This window comes from Nyctereutes procyonoides, unplaced genomic scaffold, assembly GCF_905146905.1.
Source record: "Nyctereutes procyonoides isolate TBG_1078 unplaced genomic scaffold, NYPRO_anot_genome, whole genome shotgun sequence".
In the NCBI taxonomy this organism is placed as follows: Eukaryota; Metazoa; Chordata; class Mammalia; order Carnivora; family Canidae; genus Nyctereutes; species Nyctereutes procyonoides.
In genome coordinates, this window is record NW_026575043.1 from 45,730,330 (window position 1) to 45,747,753 (window position 17,424).

Here is a 17,424-nt window from a genome sequence, read left to right on the forward strand (position 1 = left end):
TGCATGGAGCCTGCTTCTCCTTCTGCCTGTGTCTCTGCCTCTCTCTCTCTCTCTCTCTGTGACTATCATAAATTAAAAAAAAAAAAAAATGCAGTAAAGCCTGATGCACAAAAACTTAACCAGATAAAGTGGGCTGATTTCTCCCACGCATGAAAGCATTTCCTGATTTCTTCTCTCAGTGTCTTTATGAAAAAATCCGTCTCCCTACTGAACTGGCAAGGTAGCTTTTAAAGCAATAAATATTTGATAAGAGATGAAAGATTAAAAAAAAAAAAAAAGCTTAGAAGCGAACGGGCCAAAATGCAGCAAAGTGAAGTTTAAAACTGAGGACCCATCACAACTGAAATGACTTAAATCAGAGGAACAAGAGGAGTTGACTTACAAAAGTTCTATTTACACGTTCAGTAACGCAAGTGCACCCATCTCAAAGTACAGCCGTGTCTCAATGCACATCTGAGTACCATTCGGCAAGACGTTAAGAGAACTTCAGTTTAATAAACAAAGCTAAGTGAGGGGAATTTAAGTTTGCACTTGACATGATATTTAAACAAAACCAAAGGGCTGAAACTCAGTATTTAGACAAAGAACACAGTTCACTCATCACTAGGCAAAGAAAATGGTCCACAGCAGGTGGCACACAGAACTCCCATAGAAAAAAAAGGTCACAAATATTTTGCTTTTAGGAAACATAAAACAATGGGTTGATGTGTCTTTTACAAATACATAATATAAAAACGCACAGCACCCCCTCCCTTGAACAGAAATCCATCACATTTTTTTTTTATGTGACTTCCCTATTCCCACCACCCCTTTACTAAAATAGGCCATTCTGGTGAATTACTAGCATTTGCCATTTTGTCTTTTAAAATTAAAAGAGTGATGGGCCCACGTGCTGTGCAGGCTGTAAGAGAAGTGTCTTATAAAAAGAGGGCCAGAGATGGCCAAAAACACCTGGACAAGTGGGTCTCAAAACGGGTTTGAGTTTCACTTCTGTTTCTCACTCTATAAGACACAAAAATATCTTAAGAAACTACACGCTGGGCCCAACCCACGGAGTGATCAATTTTCCTCCTACTGCCCTCAATATGAGGGAGCACTTCAAGCCTCTTTCCTTGGACACCCTCATCCCTTTTCTGTCTGACCCAGAGGAAAATATGCAGGAGGGGTGCTGTCCTAGGCCCTTCCATACCCAGAGTACAGCTGGGTGCCGGGTGCTCTTCCTGGACAGCATGAAGTAAGGCATTTCCCTTCTCCAGAGTCCCATTTCACTTTCTCAGAAGCAACTTGGCGAAGTCGGCATTGGACATCTTGGGTGCCTCGGTGGCTGAAGTGGTGACCGCCGGCTGTGGGGCAGGGCCATTCTCAGCCTGAGCAGCTGTCGTGCTCGGGCGCTGCAGGGCACGAGGCAGCAGGCAGAGCTGGGTTCTCCCCTTCCCCCGCCTAGAAGAGCAAACACTGGATGTACCCTTACAAAGCAACAATCCATGGCCCCTGATTTTTTCATGCAAATAAGCCAGGATGGTCTTCAATTACCCAAAGTTACAAGGTGAAAACCATACTTTCTGAATTCATTTCTATGTTAGTTACTACAGAAGTTTCTTGGAATGTGCAGAGTACCAAGTTAATAGGTAAAGAGTAAAAACCAGAAAGGAGAGATGATCCCTGTTCTCCGTGACTTTGACTAATATGCAAAAACCAGTTTAAACAAACTGCCTAAACAATTTTGGCAAAGACCAACCCTGTGTAATAGTTACATGCAGAGTGGATAAAAATGCTACCTTCTTTCAGACCTCACCAAATAACCTCACAACTTTGTGGTCTCCTTCCCACCAGATGAAAGCTACCTCTTATCGGATTACAGCCAGAGCAATAAGAATCTACATGATGGATTCTACTGCCAAAGGAGACTTTAAAAATAATCACTGCCTAGGGATCCCTGGATGGCGCAGCGGTTTGGCGCCTGCCTTTGGCCCAGGGCACGATCCTGGAGACCCAGGATCGAATCCCACGTCGGGCTCCCGGTGCATGGAGCCTGCTTCTCCCTCTGCCTCTCTCTCTCTCTCTGTGTGTGTAACTATCATAAATTAAAAAAAAAAAAAAAAAAAAAAAAAAAATCACTGCCTAGAAACCAAATGATCTCAAATAAATCCCAAGTGTAAACTGGCAAATACCAGGAAGGGTTCCACTTCCGGGCTTTTACTCTGCATGGCCCTGCTCCAGACACCCTGCTCTGGTAAACCACCGTGAGCATCCCCAGGAACAGCAGGCCCTGGCTTTCTGCCCCAACTTGCTGTATTAGCAGGAAACGAATCCCCTGCAGTGCTGGCCAGGGCAGAGTTTGTGCATGCAAACACTTACGCTCCATAAATCTGTCGTGGCACCATGCCGCCACCTGGAGCTTTCTTTGCCTCTGGCTTCTCTGGAACCTTCCTCTGAGGAGGATTGCTGATGGCCACTTTGATGACATTCTCTTTGATAGTCATGCCGTCCATCTTTAGTACAGCCTGTGACGCCTGAGATTCATTTTCATACTCCACATAGGCCAGGCCCTGAAAGATGCAAGTTCCAGAGCCAGATCAGGTGTGACAGAGCCAGGACACAACTTCCTGCCTCAGCAGAGAAGCCAGTACAGACAGCTGCCCCGTCATCAGGTTCCCTTCCCCACCGCAACCATCCTTTGTCTACAGATTTATGCATTAGTCACACTCTTCCTCCCTGTTTCTGCAACAGACTGTAAACATCAGATAACCTTTGTGAGGTCAGTGTACCTTGTGCTTGCTGCAGAAAAAAAAAAAAAAAAAAAAAAAAAAAAAATATATATATATATATATATATATATATATAGGGAGGGAGAGACAGACCAGTAAATCCAGCAAAAGCAATGAATGAGGCGGCTGGATACAGGGTGAGCCTTCATGTGGGTCCCTCCTTACTTCATGCTCTTCAACTCTCCATCAACCCAGAGGGCTGGGGAAAGACAGGGAATCCAAACTCGTGCCTAGCCAACTACTCAGAACATGGCACAAAAAGATTTCACAGGACACTAAGGGGGCTAATAGGAAAATCTGGTGGGGTCTCTGGGGAAGAGACTGAAGGAGGCACCTGGAAACCTAGTGAAGAGGTGAGTCGGGGCAGGAGGGCACACACTACCAAAAAGGCCCCTCACAGCCAGGGGTCTGCACTGTGGCCCCTACTAATTCATGGTAAGTTTTCTTTTCCCTCAATGCCTTATTTTTTTAGTATGATTAGCTAGAAACAGGTTACTCTGACTCCAAATGCAAGTAGTGCCAAGTGTCCCTATTATTCTGTTCATTTATTTCTCAGCTAACAAGGAACCCACTCAGAAACTAAGAATCTGAACAGATGGAGAACTAGGTTTGCCAGAGCCTCGGGAGGCTGACACCGTCTGCACAGACACTGACCTTCGGTTTGCCTGCCCGGTTGGTAACCAGCCTGATGTCCTTCACGGTGCCATGAGCTTTACAGATCTCTTCTAGTTCCTCTTTAGTGCAGGAAAAAGGCAGGCCCGAGACAAACAGCTTGTGTTTCTCCAGGGCAGTGCTGTATCTGAACACCTACAGGAAGGGAGGGAAAGAGAGTCAAGCACCCATGGCCCAACCCAACGTACAATACTGTAGCTAGTACCAGACTCAGCCACAGGCCTCACCCTAGCCAGAGACCACAGCCGACTCTGGGTGCTATGAACTATTAATGGGGTCACCCTGGCCAAATCACTTAACCTCTCAAATCCCCCACTTCTGCCTCCGAACGTGGCAGGGATGAAAGCCGCTACTCTCAGAGTTTGGGTGAGGATCTGACAAGGTGACACAGTAAATCCTTCGCACAGCCATTGCCACTCCTCAACATTCAGTGGCAAGCAGCCGCCGTTAGAATTTCCAATTTTCTCATCATCTGTCAACTAGCGCAAGCTCGGTATCACTAAGCTGTGAGTCAGGCCTCACCTACCCAGCTCAGAACTAGACCCTGCATCTAGTTCTTCACAGACCACAAATATTCCACGCAGATTCTAAATGGTAGTTGCTTGCTGCAAGACAAAATGTTCAATCTGTCCACAGTAACCTGATGTGAAAGGCATTTTCTACAAAGACCCACCTTGAAGTCGGGATGTTTGCTCTTGTCCACACAGGGGGAGACAAACATTGGCCTCCCCTCTACAGTCTTCCGGTCCAACTCCAGTGCCTGCAAGGCTGACTTCTCCTCTTTAAACTCCACATAGCAGTAGCCTCGGAAATCTCCCCGGTTGCTGAAGATGGGGCGGATCTCCGTCACCTCCCCACAGGCCTCAAAGAGCGGCCGGAGCTTCACTTCAGGCTCGTCCATGCTATAGGGCAGGTTGCTGACAAAGACGGTGATGCTGTCCTTGCTACTGTCGTGGGGCACCTTGGGCATGTCCCTCTTCAGGGCGGCTGCCCTCTCCTTCTGCTTGGAGGGAGGGTCGACGTCTACAGGTGCACTTTTCCCAGAGAGTCCCATTTCTGCCTCTAGATCCTGTGCCTCACCAGCTGGAGGAGTGCTGTTCTCTACCTTTCTGCGTTTGGAAGGCTGCTCTACAGGGTGAAAGAAGAAAAGGAGCAACGATTAATGAACTTTTCTTAAGCGAGCTGCTCGATACAAGTCCTCTTCCCACTCTGGATGGTGCATCTGCGGCAGCTGCACAGGACATATAGCTGTCCTTCTCTGGAGCCAGGCCCATGCCACGCCCTCCATCAAGTCTTATCTAACACATGCAACAAGTCCCACTAGCTGTTTGTCCCACACTCTGGGCCCCAGTTACATTCAAGTGAGTGGACTAAATCAACTGAAGTGATAACATAAGTCCCCATTATCCACTCTTAATTACACTTGACCCTTGAACAGGTTTAAATTGCACAAGTGCACTTACATGCGGACTTTTTGGGATAAATACAATACATAAATGTATTTTCCTTATGATCTTTGTATAATAATGTTTTCTTTACTCTAGCTTTATTGTAAGCAGACAATATATAATACATATAACATATAAAATCTGTGTTAGTAAACCATTTACATTATCCTGGTAAGGCTCCCAGTCAACAGTAGGCTCTTAGTAGTTAAGTTTTTGGGGAATCCAAAGTTAAACATGGATTTTTGACTGTGTGGGGGGTTGGCACCCCTAACCTCCAAGGTTCAAGGGTCAAGTGCACAAAAGCTCAGGAGGGCCTCAAAGTTCTGATGACAAATTCTAGTATCCCTCTTCTAGAAAGCCTGGGGCAGCAAAGGAGGGATATGGCCCAGGGACTTGCATTTCTTTTTTAAAGATTTTGAGAGACCTAGTGGGCATGTGCCCATGTGTATGAGTGGAGGGAGGGGCAGAGTAAGAGAGAAAGAATCTCAAGTAGACTAGGCATTAAGCACAGACCCCAATACAGGGCTTGATCCCGCAACCCTGAGATCATGACCCAGTTGAGCTGAAACCAAGAATTGGACGCTTAATCGACTGAACTCCCATGAGCCCCCGGGGACTTATAAACAAGCACCTCAGGTGATTCTGACACATGCACTCCACAGGCCACACTCTGCAAAGCACTATAATTCCTAAAGTGTTCACTGTTATGCTGTGTCCTTCAACACAGTTTAACATTTTACTCCAACCCATCTGCCCTATTGCCTCTGGAGGGGCAGTACTGAAAGCCAGTTGGCACTGGCCCCACTTCCAGGCCTATCAATTCCCCACTGCCTTCCTGATGGAAGTCTAACTACTACTCACTGCATTCAAGAGGGGCCCTGAGTGAGCAAACTGGCCCACTGTTCCAGCCTCACCTACCCCAGTACAGTCCTCAGCATGCATCAGGGCTCAAACCCGGTTATTTGCTGCTCAGAGAAAATGCTAGGCTGTTCTGTGCTTCATGCCTTGCTGAGGCATGCGCTCTGTCTAGTTTACCCCTCTTCCTTTGCACTGGACAGTCACCCATTCTCGCCTCCAGACGCTATAGTGCATGAAGTCTTTCCTGCAGGGAGCTGACCCAGCAGAGCCTCATTTGGCCTTCACCATTAATCCAGACCGTCCTGTCCCACAGTCCCAATTACACACCACTGCAGTCACATGTCACATCTGCCTTCTCCCGCTAAGCCTGGGGTCCTCAAGGCCAGTGAGCTACCCAGCTACCCATCCGTGGTCATTTCTGACAGTCTCAAAAAGGTGCACAAGAAAGGTGAACAGAACTACTACTTCCCTCTAATTGACCCCTTTGTACCAGGAACACGTATAGAGTCCTTGAAAGTCTACAAGCAATTCTTTACCTTAGTGGACTCTGCCAAAATAAACCTGCCCCACACCTGCCTGCCCCTGAAATGGCAGGGGCCAGAGAAGCACTGCTTGGAAAACTCCACCAAGGCAAAACTGTCTGGCAGGCGAGCAAGGCAGGTGTCTGCATAAGCTGTGGTGCAGGATGCTTGAGTCCAAGGGGAAGAAGGGCAGGGACAGGTGGGCTGTGGGAGCCCAAGCAGGGAGGGAAGATGACGCCCATGTGGACAGCGGGCAGGGACGGGAAGGGTGATGGGGCACCATGCCGACAACTTATTCTCAACTGGTTCAAGACAAAAAGTTCTATGTATGGTGCCTGTAACTTCTCTGGAAGTTAGAGATGTTCCCAAACAACACTTCCAGAAAGCTCTACCTTCTTCATCATCACCCCACTCCTTCTCATCATCCTCTTCTGCTTTGCGCTTGTCTGCACCTCTGGTCTTTTTCTTCTTTTTCAATGCTTTCTTCTCGGCCCGGGCCCTCTTCCGCTGTTCGGCCTTTTCTTCTTCTTGCTGGGCAAGGGCTGCTTCCTTCTCTGCAGCCTGGGAAGATGAGAACATGGACACATCACTAGGATGGAATAACTGTGGGAACTCCACAGGCCCATGATGAGCAGAGAGGAAAGGGGACGCTGGGAAGAAAAATTTGCCACCCCAAGGAAAAGAAAGGTCATGAGGAGATGGCTTGGGCAGGGGGGCGTGTGGTGCTCACAATTTTCCCTACCAGGCTTCTTAGGGTTCCGTATCTCACATCTACAGGATGTTCTGCAACATCCCCAGTAATTACTCACCAACAGAAAGAAAACAAAATGTAAAATTGGAGCTCTAATGAATTTGGATGTGTTCCCATTCCAATCACAGGACTAAGTGAGGCTCCATTCTTAGCTTTTCCATCTGTATCCCAGGAAACTTTAGGTCCCAAACTCCCCTACTACATAAAGTTTTTATCATCAGGGCTAAAGTTCTAAGCCAATTCAAGAAAATTATACAAGACAGGCTTAAATACAGGTTCAAATATTCCACTAGTTAATATTCTGAGTAAAAGATACTTCTTCAGAAGACCTCAAAGGTTTTAACAAGAAATAGTCACACCAAACACAGTCAAAATAGCCAGGAAAGCTTCTAAAGGCTTTAAATAACATCCTTACCTTAATTCTCTGCTCATTAACACGAGCTAATCGAGTTTCGGTTTTCTGAACAGCTATATCCCAGTCTTCTAGGGTACCTAGATAGAAACAGAAGCAAACTGTCACTATTTAGAATTTTAAAGGATAGGATAATATAAAACATTCTTAATTTCCCCACATCTCCACAAGAGAGTCAGTTCCCTATTTTCAGATTTCCTTATAGTAGGCCTGAACTTTTCAGAATTTGACCAGTTCTTCCAGGTGTGTTTAAAACATCCCTTCTCTTGGGGCACCTGGGTGGTTCAGTCGGTTGAGCAACAACTCTTAATTTCGGCTCAGGTCATGATCTCAGGGTCCTGGGATCGAGCTCTGCCCCTCCCCCCTGCTAGAGAGTGCACTGAATGCACAAACTCTTGAAAGTAAAAAATTAAGTCTTTAAAAAAATAAAACAAAAAACCCTTCTCTTTTAGAAAAGACTTGAAAACCAGAATATGATCTATTACAGGTTCTCATCAGCAAACTAAAACGAAGACATTCTTAATGTAAAAGGTGTATGACATTTACATGAAGACTGAAGGATTTTAAGAGCTGCTCAAACGATAAATTTTGGGGTGTTTTTTTCTGTTGTTGCTTGGGTGTTTTACTCCCAGTTCTGAGGGGTTTCACACCCAAAATCCAAATCAATGCCCATGGATAAATTCACTATTTTCCTATTGACAACTTTTTTTCCCTATTGAGAACTTAATGCCAAGGCTCTAAAATTTAATGAGGGATGTGCATACGCCCAAAGCCCGTAGTCATTAGCCCTTTGACCCTCAGTGTGCCTCTGGTGTGCATGACACTATGCTACAGCACAGATTCTCAACTAGAGTGCTCTGGATCCCCAGGGAACGAGTCTGGAGATGTTTCTGTCATGACTGAGGACAAGGGAGGAGTACTCCTAGTACCTAACAAGTAGACAGAACCACACCCACCACAAAAAATGAAGAGGACCCTGTGCCAGAGCCATGTCTCAGCCTTCCTTTATTCCAAAACTCTGCAGAGACAGGCAAGGAGAATGTGGGCTCACCAGGCAGTCTAATCACAGAGCACCACCTGAGCAGCTGTACTCATACACAGTCTGTCCTGAGACCAAATGGTGGATGAGACAGACTCCAAACCAGAATCAGAGAGCTGAGGGTCCCCACCTTCTGTCCTCTCCATGGTGAGCAACACTTCACAGACATGCTCTGGGTAATCACTGGTGCACTGGACGGCCCGGTGCAGGGCCTTCCTACAGTGCTGGGTGTCACCGTGTGCCCTAGGACAGAAAACAAAGCATTGCTGCCACAAGGACACAAAGCAGAAGGCACACAAAGGGAGGGGCCATCTTCTCACAGGTAGCGTCACAAGATCAAAAGCTCTGCAATGGCTCTAGCTTCCAGGAATATCCACAGCTATTTGTATTACTGCTACTTATAATGTTTTCTCCTTTTTCCTCTACTCAAAACTAAGGTTTTCGCCTAAGGTTTTCTCCTAAATTACTCTTTCCTTTAGCCAAGGAGATGCTACTGGAAAATGCACCTAGGACAATAGTCTGCTACCAGGTGTCCTGCCTTGATAGCACTGGCATATGCGACACAGGTGGGAGATATAAGAATGCTATGTAACTTGATAAAGTCCTTATAGAAATTCTAGGATGCCACCCTACCCAAGGAGAGAAGCACTAATCCAGAGAATGGTCAGATTTAAACTCCAGAGTTACACATTCTGATACTCACATGGGAAGATACACCATTAATCACAGTAATTATAATAATCTCTTATTAACAACAATTATGAAACACTATGCTCCCATTCCTATTTTTAAAAACTTAAAAATATATATAAATATTATAAATACATACAATAGTTAAAAAAAAAGTTAAGAGCAATAGTTCTCATAGTATGATCCATGTAGTTCTGAGGGTCTCAAAGACCCTTTCAGGGGACGTGCAAAAGCTATGGCTAACCCTAATCCTTAGCACAAATCTAGGCTGCAAACATTATTTTATATACTGTGTGTGACAAAAGAAGATATACACATAAAGCACTTTTTCTGCATACCAACATAAAATGGTTGTCACAAAGAAAAGTGTTATCTTTTTGTTTGAGGTGCAAGTTGAACAGTTTGTTTTTTCACAGAACACCATTTTCACTTGAGGAAACAGTTGAGTGACAAAAACTGTGGTTATGTAGACCTGAATACCTGGCAGACATTTGTGAAAATTAAGTGAGTCCATCACTTCAAGGAAAACCACTGGCTGTTTATTTGTTGCCATGATCAAACTGCAACTTTTAAGTGAAAATCGGAATTTTGGAAAATCTGTATCTGCCACTTTTTTAAAAAATATTTTATTTATTTATTCATGAGAGACACAAAGAGGCAGAGATATAGGCAGAGGGAGAAGCAGGCTCCCCCCAGGGATGTGGGACTCAATCCCCCGACTGGGAACATGCCCTGAGCTGAAGGCAGACACCCAACTCCTGAGCCACCCAGGTGTCCCTGTATCTGCCACTTTGAGTTTGACAGTTTCCTACTTAAAAGACTTTTCTACTGGGGAGTCTGGCTCAGTTGAGTGCCCAACTCTTGGTTTCAGCTCGTGTGATCAAGCCCTGTGTCAGGCTCTGTGCTCTTGGGATTCTCTCTCTCCCCCTCTCTCTTTGCCCCTCCCCACTTGCATGTGCACTCGCTCTCTCTCAAATAAATAAATCTTTTTAAAAAAAAAGACTTCTACTAAGATCACTGAGGATATGAACAAACGGAATTTTTTAAATGCTGTATAATGAAATGTGTCAATACTGGAAGAGCTGCATGACTTTGTGAATGAGTATTTTCCAAATGAACAATGCATGTCACAGAAGCACATATGGATAAAAGGTTTATTCAAAATACAAAACAGGGGCAGCCCCAGTGGCTCAGTGGTTTAGCACCACCTTCAGCCCAGAACATGATCCTGGAGACCCGGGATCGAGTCCCATGTCGGGCCTCCCTGCATGGAGCCTGCTTCTCCCTCTGCCTGTGTCTCTGCCTCTTGTCTGTCTCTCATGAATAAGTAAATGAAATTAAAAAAAAAAAATCCTTTTTTTTCAGGCCAGTGAATATTAATATAACAAAGTCTGAAAAACTCAGTATGGTTTCAGATTCCACACTGAAACTATTTAAAAAAACTACCACTTGCTGAATTTTGCCCTAGTGTGAAAAAATACCCACAATTATCTGAAAAGGTTAAAATACCCTTTTCTTTAATATCCTATCTGCAGGAAGCCAAATTTTCTTCATATTCTTCAATGAGAATTCACAACACAGTAAATGCATAAATAGACATCAGAATCCAACTGTCTTCCAAGCCAGACTAAAGATACTTGCCAAACTACAAAACTGTGCCACTTTTCTCACTAAACTATTTTGGAATTTGAAAAACACACAAAATATATTCTTTATGTTAAATGTAATGAATTTACTATTGTGACAATTTTTAATTTCTCAGTTTTCTAATATGGTAATATTAAGTACATACAACTCACATATACAAAAGCTCTCTACAGTTCTCAAACTTTTAAGAGTATAACGGGTCTTGAGAACAAAAAGCTTGAGAACTGCTGGCCTAGAACAATATTCAAGAAGCTTTAATAGTGGTCATCTCTGGGGATGAGATGCTAAGGAACTTTCACTCTCTACCACATAGTTTGGCAAATGCTCTATTTTAATTTGAGCATGTTATTTTTTAAATGGGGGGTAAGACAAAATATTCCCCAAAAAAGTATGCAGAAATACATTTACTGACATGCAATGTTCAAGATACAATAAATAGAAAAGATGGTCTTATTCTTTACATCCTCCCCATATTAACAACAGTTGGTCATGTCTCATTTATTTAAAATAATTTTTAAAATTTGTAACATGTACTCTGTCATTGCATTTTCTTTTAAAAAAAATTAAGCATAGAAAAATCTCAAAAACCATTAGCTAACAGGGGTTACATCTCTGGATTTATTGCTGCAGATAATTTGGGGGTTTTCTCTGCTTTTTAATATTTTCTACTTTTACATACAAAACCAATATAAAAAATAGTTCTCCAAAAAGTCAAATAAAATATTCAGGTCCAAAAATCAAAACAAACCAAAATAACAAACTAAAAGAAATGTTTGGCTGTACAACAAGCCTGGACACTAAATATTAGGTTTAGTTTCCTAACCTTGCCCAGTACACACATAGCCACTAATGAAGGACAGGCGGATAAAAGCCCAAGGCCTGTGAGGAGGAGCAAGCCCAGGCTGGCAGGAGGCAGCCAGGACCCACAACACAGTTGACCCCTGAAAAGCACCACCAACACCGCCCCCAGGTTGGTTACCTCTCCAGGTTGTAATACTCGAGCCACATGTTGGCATACTTGGCGTTTCCTTTGGTCATGATGCTGTCCCAGAGTTCCCGAGCTTTCTGCATATTATTGCACAGTCGAGCCTAAAATGCATAAATAGGCTCTACTAGGAAAGACTCAAAACTTGCAACGTTGGCACCTATTACAAAACATACTTTGAACAGAAGTGCCTTAAAACCCCCCACTGATGATCAGTGTTCTGTAACTCCCTGGATATTCCCCAGCCGCGCTGCACAGCAACAGGCCCGGCTCAACCACTTCCAGCTTTTAGAGGTGACAAGTCACAAGCTGTTGGCCTATACTATAAGAGAGCAAAGAGCAGGAGCCCACAGGTTTTTATTTTTATCAAGCTTACTACAAAAGTTTAATCCAAGAGGCAATGCAGAGAAAGACTGATCTAGGAGTAGGTCCTAGCTCTGTCATTTAAGTGACTTGGACAAGCAAACCTCTCTGAACCTGATAGATATTTGTTTCTTTGACCTGACTCCCCCTCAGAAAATAAAACATGATTAGAATTTCACAATTCTGTGAGCTGATCAAGAGCAGGTTCCATACCTTAGTCACTTGGGGTCCTTGCTCCAAAATAATATCTATTCCCTATTTGTCAAATTTCGGACTCCCACACAACATTAAAGACTTAGGAGCACAGAGCAGGTCTACCTCATTTCCCCAGCACACAGTATAATGCCTGCCAGATAGTACACATCCAGTATACTCTCACAAACCACGCACCAGGGTGGGGCGGTCCACAAGTGAACACCTGGATTTCCAATGTCTGCTGCGTAAGTTCTTACCCAAGTACTGGTGTTTCTCTTAAGAAACAGCTGAATGCTCATCAAGCTAGATATAGAACACAAACTCTTAGAGACCCTAGACCATCACCCAGGATTCTGACTCAACGTTAGCCACATTATTACACAAATGTCCTTCAAAGGTGGATGTCACAGACAGATGTGTCAAACACACTTACCTCGATCCTAGCCCAGTTCTGCATGATCATGCAGCTTGGATCTCCACTCTCATTGAAACCTGGAAGAACAGAATTAGTCACAATTAGAAATGAATTTAGAGACAAACAGCCTCTGAGAAGGCATATCCACCAAGAGGAAAGACAAGTGGATCAAGGAGTGAGTGAAGCCACACTTACGCTCCTCTACCTCCTGTTTGAGATACTCCAAGGCGCGAGTGAATGCAGACCTCAGCTCTTCCAGCTCTTTACTGGAATCTGTTAGAAGTTGCAAGAGAGGTTTGGCTTCAGGAAACCGCATACCATGTCTTTTTTGTTTGTTTAATCCTACAGTGAAACTCCTGGGAGCCTGCTATGCACCTGGCATCATGCTGGGGACACAGAAATAGAATTGCCAGTCCCTGCCCTCATCATATAGTTGGGGAGAAAGACACTAGAACAGAAAGCACAGTATGGAAAATGCTGGCAGGAGCCAGGATAAAATATAAGGACCCTAACTCTTCCTTTACAATTCACAGCAAGACTGGTTAAGGATTTATGTAGCTAAAAGTTCTGGGGGAAAACAGTTGTCAATGGCTGGTCTACATCATTTGCCTAATCATAATGTATTTGGGCAACTAGGACTCTCGCCAAAACATGTTAGGAAAAAACTAAGAACTGAATTTGACATGTGAATATAAATACCTTGTTTGAAATCAACCCTTCTCCTCAGATAATCAAGGTACGCCTGCCAAATCTCCACATAATCAGTGGCCTGAATGAAGCCAGCACTCAAAGCTTTCTCGAAGGTCACTAGAATTGAAGAAAAAGCCAGGATTTGTTACCAATTCAAAAGGAAGTTATCAAGAGTTATCAAGATTGTTACAAAAGCCTCCACTGACTATCAAATACTATATGACTTGATAATAATGACATGATGCAATAAAGTGAAATGGGCTAGAGAGAAAGGTTCAACAGAAAAGCTCCTACAGGATTTGCATGAACTGTGTTCTAGAAAGGGCACGTTCCACAAGATGCCCTGCACTAAAAGAACTCCAGGTCAAGTAAGTTTGGAGAAAAGACTCCCACTTCCTGGAAAATCACAATAAGTGTTAGCATGATAAAAGCTTATAACCAGTTTATTTCCCACTTAGGGCCTTTTTTGTCACTAATACCCAATATCCCAAACCAGCCAGGAAAGGCTGATTTAATGACTATCACAGCACTATGTTTCTGGCCTGGAACAGAAAGTGTAAGACTCTTCCCACAAAAACATTCGCACCAGAAATCACTCGATGGTCAACTCCATGTCTTTCCATGGCCAAGAGGTAACGAGTCCACAGGGCAACTGTCCAGGGGCAGTTTCTAACAGCACGATTATGTACAGATAAAACCAAATCCTTCACTTTCAGCTGCCGATCCTACGATAAAGAAGTCCACAGTTAGGAGATAAAATGCTATCGTTACAGGTTTCACCACCCATGAGACATTTTCAGCACAATCAGCTAACAAAAGAAATCTCCTTAGAAATGCTTCTCATAGGACTGGTTTCCTCAAGAAAGAAATTGTAAGAAGGAATGGGGCAAGAAAAGATGCAATGAGGGGAATGTAGAGATGAAAACAGCCTTAAGAGACATCAACCAATCCGAATGGATGGACCTAGTTTGGATCCTGATTCAAATCTTTTATATCGGGGATCCCTGGGTGGCTCCGTGGTTTAATGCCTGCCTTTGGCCCAGGGCGTGATCCTGGAGACCCAGGATCGAGTCCTGCATCGGGCTCCTTGCAGGGAGCCTGCTTCTCCCTCTGCCTGTGTCTCTGCTTCTCTCTCTCTCTCTCTCTCTGTATCTATCATAAACAGATAAATAAATAAATCTTTAAAAAAAACATTAAAAAAATATTTTATATCCACATATTAAAATATTTACAAAGAAATGTGATTTCTGGCTCTGCTTCAAAAATCACACGGAAGGGGGAAGAGGGTTAATGATATAAACGAAACAGACTAGTGCCATGAGTTAACTGTTGGAGCTAGGAGACGGGTCCAGGAGCTTTTCACCCTATTAATCTGTGTTCTAATGCTTATGTTTTTTATATACTGAAAAGCTACAAGAAAAAAGTTAACCTGTCAGAAAGTCCTCAGTAACAAGACTGTGCAAGTTTTTTTCACAGTTAGCGATCAATTTGAAATGACTTGAAACACTGGAAAAACTGTGAGCTGGCAGAGGTGAGAGGAGGATGAGAGGAAAGGGGGAAGCAGAGAGGGGTGGCACACAACTAACTCTGGGCACTCCTGCTACTTTTCTTTGAACAGATTCTCAATCAGCAAGGAGGTAAGTTAGAACAGTCAAGTCGTCTTACTAGGTACTGACTGTAGCGGATCCACAGGTCTGGGACGAGGCAGTTCTCAACCAGGGCACGCTCGAAGATCAACTGCACACGAGCAGGGTCACCAATTTTCATCTCAAAATCGATGTATGCTTGATATTCAGCCAGCCTGGGCGCCTCTGCTTGCAACTGAGGCAAAGCATAATGAGGTTGAAATGAGCTACTTGACACTGTCGGGAAACACAACATATCTTCATATTCAATTCTGGCAAGACTGGCTACGTCAGTAAGAATCCCCAATCCCAACTGTCAGAACCTCTGGCATGCCGGGGTCTACAACATGATGGGCAGAGTAAGAGTTCACAGTGCCTCTTCACAGCAACGGTTACAAAGGCTCCAGAGACCCTTTTCTACACCTACCCCTAGGCCACAGGGGGTTTCTGATGGGAGCATCCAAAAGAAACTGAATGAAAGAAAAAACCTTTGCCAGTGACCATGGCTAGCCACCCCTCCAAAACAGAAGTCACTTTCTTGGCCCACTGAATGAAGTGAACACAACCACACTGAAGTGATTTACAGCCTTCATTCCAAGGCTTCTCATTCCAAATATCAGTTCCTGCCAGTGTGCAGGTATATGCAGAACATGAAAGAGACTAGGCTGAATGTGTATTGATACAAAGACCCACAATCAAAATTCTTTTCAAGCAAAATCCTTACTCAGCTTTTCTCTTCAGCCACATTCTACTAATGGTCGTAACAAAATGAACTAGCCGAGGATTTCATTAATGAGGCTTTGAGAAATCCAACCACATACCAATCATCTACATGTGGAAAAGGGAGGGAGCACAGGCAGGCCAGCAGGAGAGCACATGTGCTCTGAACATGGAAAGATGATGTTTTAGTCTCAGTTTCTCCTTATAATGACAAACCAGTTACCCAGACTGCCATTGAAAACAACCAAAACTGCTAGATTCAACGTGAAGAACATCTTTGAAAATCATCAGCAAACTAGCAAAGACACAAGAAATACTAAGGACAAAATCTAGGTGCAGATTAAGCTTTTGCTGGTGAAAGATGTACTAAGGATCTGATCTTCACACTGAGGTGTCGTTATCCCCATCCTACATTTGAAGCAACTGATATATACAGAGGCTAAGCATGAGCTCAAAGTCAAAGAGCTAGAAACTAACTGGCAGAGCTAACATTCAAACTTGACGCAGCCCAGCTCTCAAAGTCTCTGTTCCTACTAAACCACAAGATACCTAAAAACAGAGCCAAGAAGTCCAACCAACCACAAAAAAAAGATATATATACAAAGATATCCAACCCTGGACCTATTGCAACGATATTACAGGACATCAAACAAAACCAACAAGATTTTAAAATGGGCCAGAGAGAAAACAAGGATTGCCATCAAGGAAGTTGACTTCTCAGCAGCAACAACAGAAGCCACAAAGAAAGACAGGAGACATAACTCTCAGTCTAGAATTCTACATCCTGAGAAATGAACTTTTAAAGAGCAAATTGAAGACCTTTTCAAATTAAAACCGAAAAAATCTGTTACCAGCAAATATCCAGTGCAGGAGACTCTACTGGGTGTACCTGAAGCAAAATAAAAATGATTCCGGACAACTACGCCAGGATGCAAGGAAAGAAGAGCAAAGGTAGTGGGAAATGTGCATAGTGAATGTAAGCAGGCTGTATGATGCCAGATTAACTTAATGATGATGCCTTTCAGGTCAAGCAGAAAGGTAAGAAATACAAGAAAACACGAGAATAAGTCTGAGGCATGAAGTTGAAAGTATTTTCTAAGACCAAGACAGGGAGAAAAATGCCACTTAAAATGTTGTAGTCAAAAACCAAATATTATGGTCAACACAGAAAATCCAAAAAAATCTATAAATCTTTATAAGAATTCAGAAAGTTCAATAGACAAAAAATTAGTATAAAAAACAAATTACAATTTATATACCAAGGACAACAAGAAAAACAAATCTTTTAAAAAGTCAGCATTTTCAATAGGAATCAAAAATAACTTAAAAGGGAGACAGAACATGAAAGACTCCTAACTCTGGGGAAACAAACTAGGGGTGATGGAAGGGTAGGCGGGGGGTGGGGGTTACTGGGTGATGGGCACTGAGGTGGGCACTTGACGGGATGACCACTGGGTGTTATTCTGTATGTTGGCAAACTGAACAATAAAAAATAAATGTATAATAAAATAATAATTAAATATAGACTTAAAAAAATAGCTTACTGAGGGAAAAAAAAAACTTAGAAATAGATCTTAAAAAAATGTGTTCAAGGAACCAGAAGAAATTACGAATTTATAAAACTT

At 43.4% G+C, this 17,424-nt stretch overlaps 1 protein-coding gene across 2 annotated transcripts in view; it reads right to left on the reverse strand.

Moving 5' to 3' along the window:
- Positions 1–373: 373 nt before the first annotated feature.
- Positions 374–17,424, reverse strand: part of SART3 (spliceosome associated factor 3, U4/U6 recycling protein) — a 38,316-nt gene continuing 21,265 nt past the window's right edge. For both annotated transcript variants that reach the window (XM_055322298.1, XM_055322299.1), the window contains exons 7-19: positions 15,120–15,275; positions 14,041–14,179; positions 13,464–13,571; positions 12,960–13,037; positions 12,783–12,841; positions 11,786–11,895; positions 8,600–8,712; positions 7,434–7,510; positions 6,660–6,828; positions 4,114–4,568; positions 3,423–3,575; positions 2,359–2,549; positions 374–1,440 (exon numbers count right to left, since the gene is read on the reverse strand). In XM_055322298.1, the coding sequence (XP_055178273.1) occupies positions 1,266–1,440; positions 2,359–2,549; positions 3,423–3,575; positions 4,114–4,568; positions 6,660–6,828; positions 7,434–7,510; positions 8,600–8,712; positions 11,786–11,895; positions 12,783–12,841; positions 12,960–13,037; positions 13,464–13,571; positions 14,041–14,179; positions 15,120–15,275 (1,983 nt within the window). In that variant the 3' untranslated portion in view covers positions 374–1,265. The remainder of the gene's footprint in view (positions 1,441–2,358; positions 2,550–3,422; positions 3,576–4,113; positions 4,569–6,659; positions 6,829–7,433; positions 7,511–8,599; positions 8,713–11,785; positions 11,896–12,782; positions 12,842–12,959; positions 13,038–13,463; positions 13,572–14,040; positions 14,180–15,119; positions 15,276–17,424) is intronic.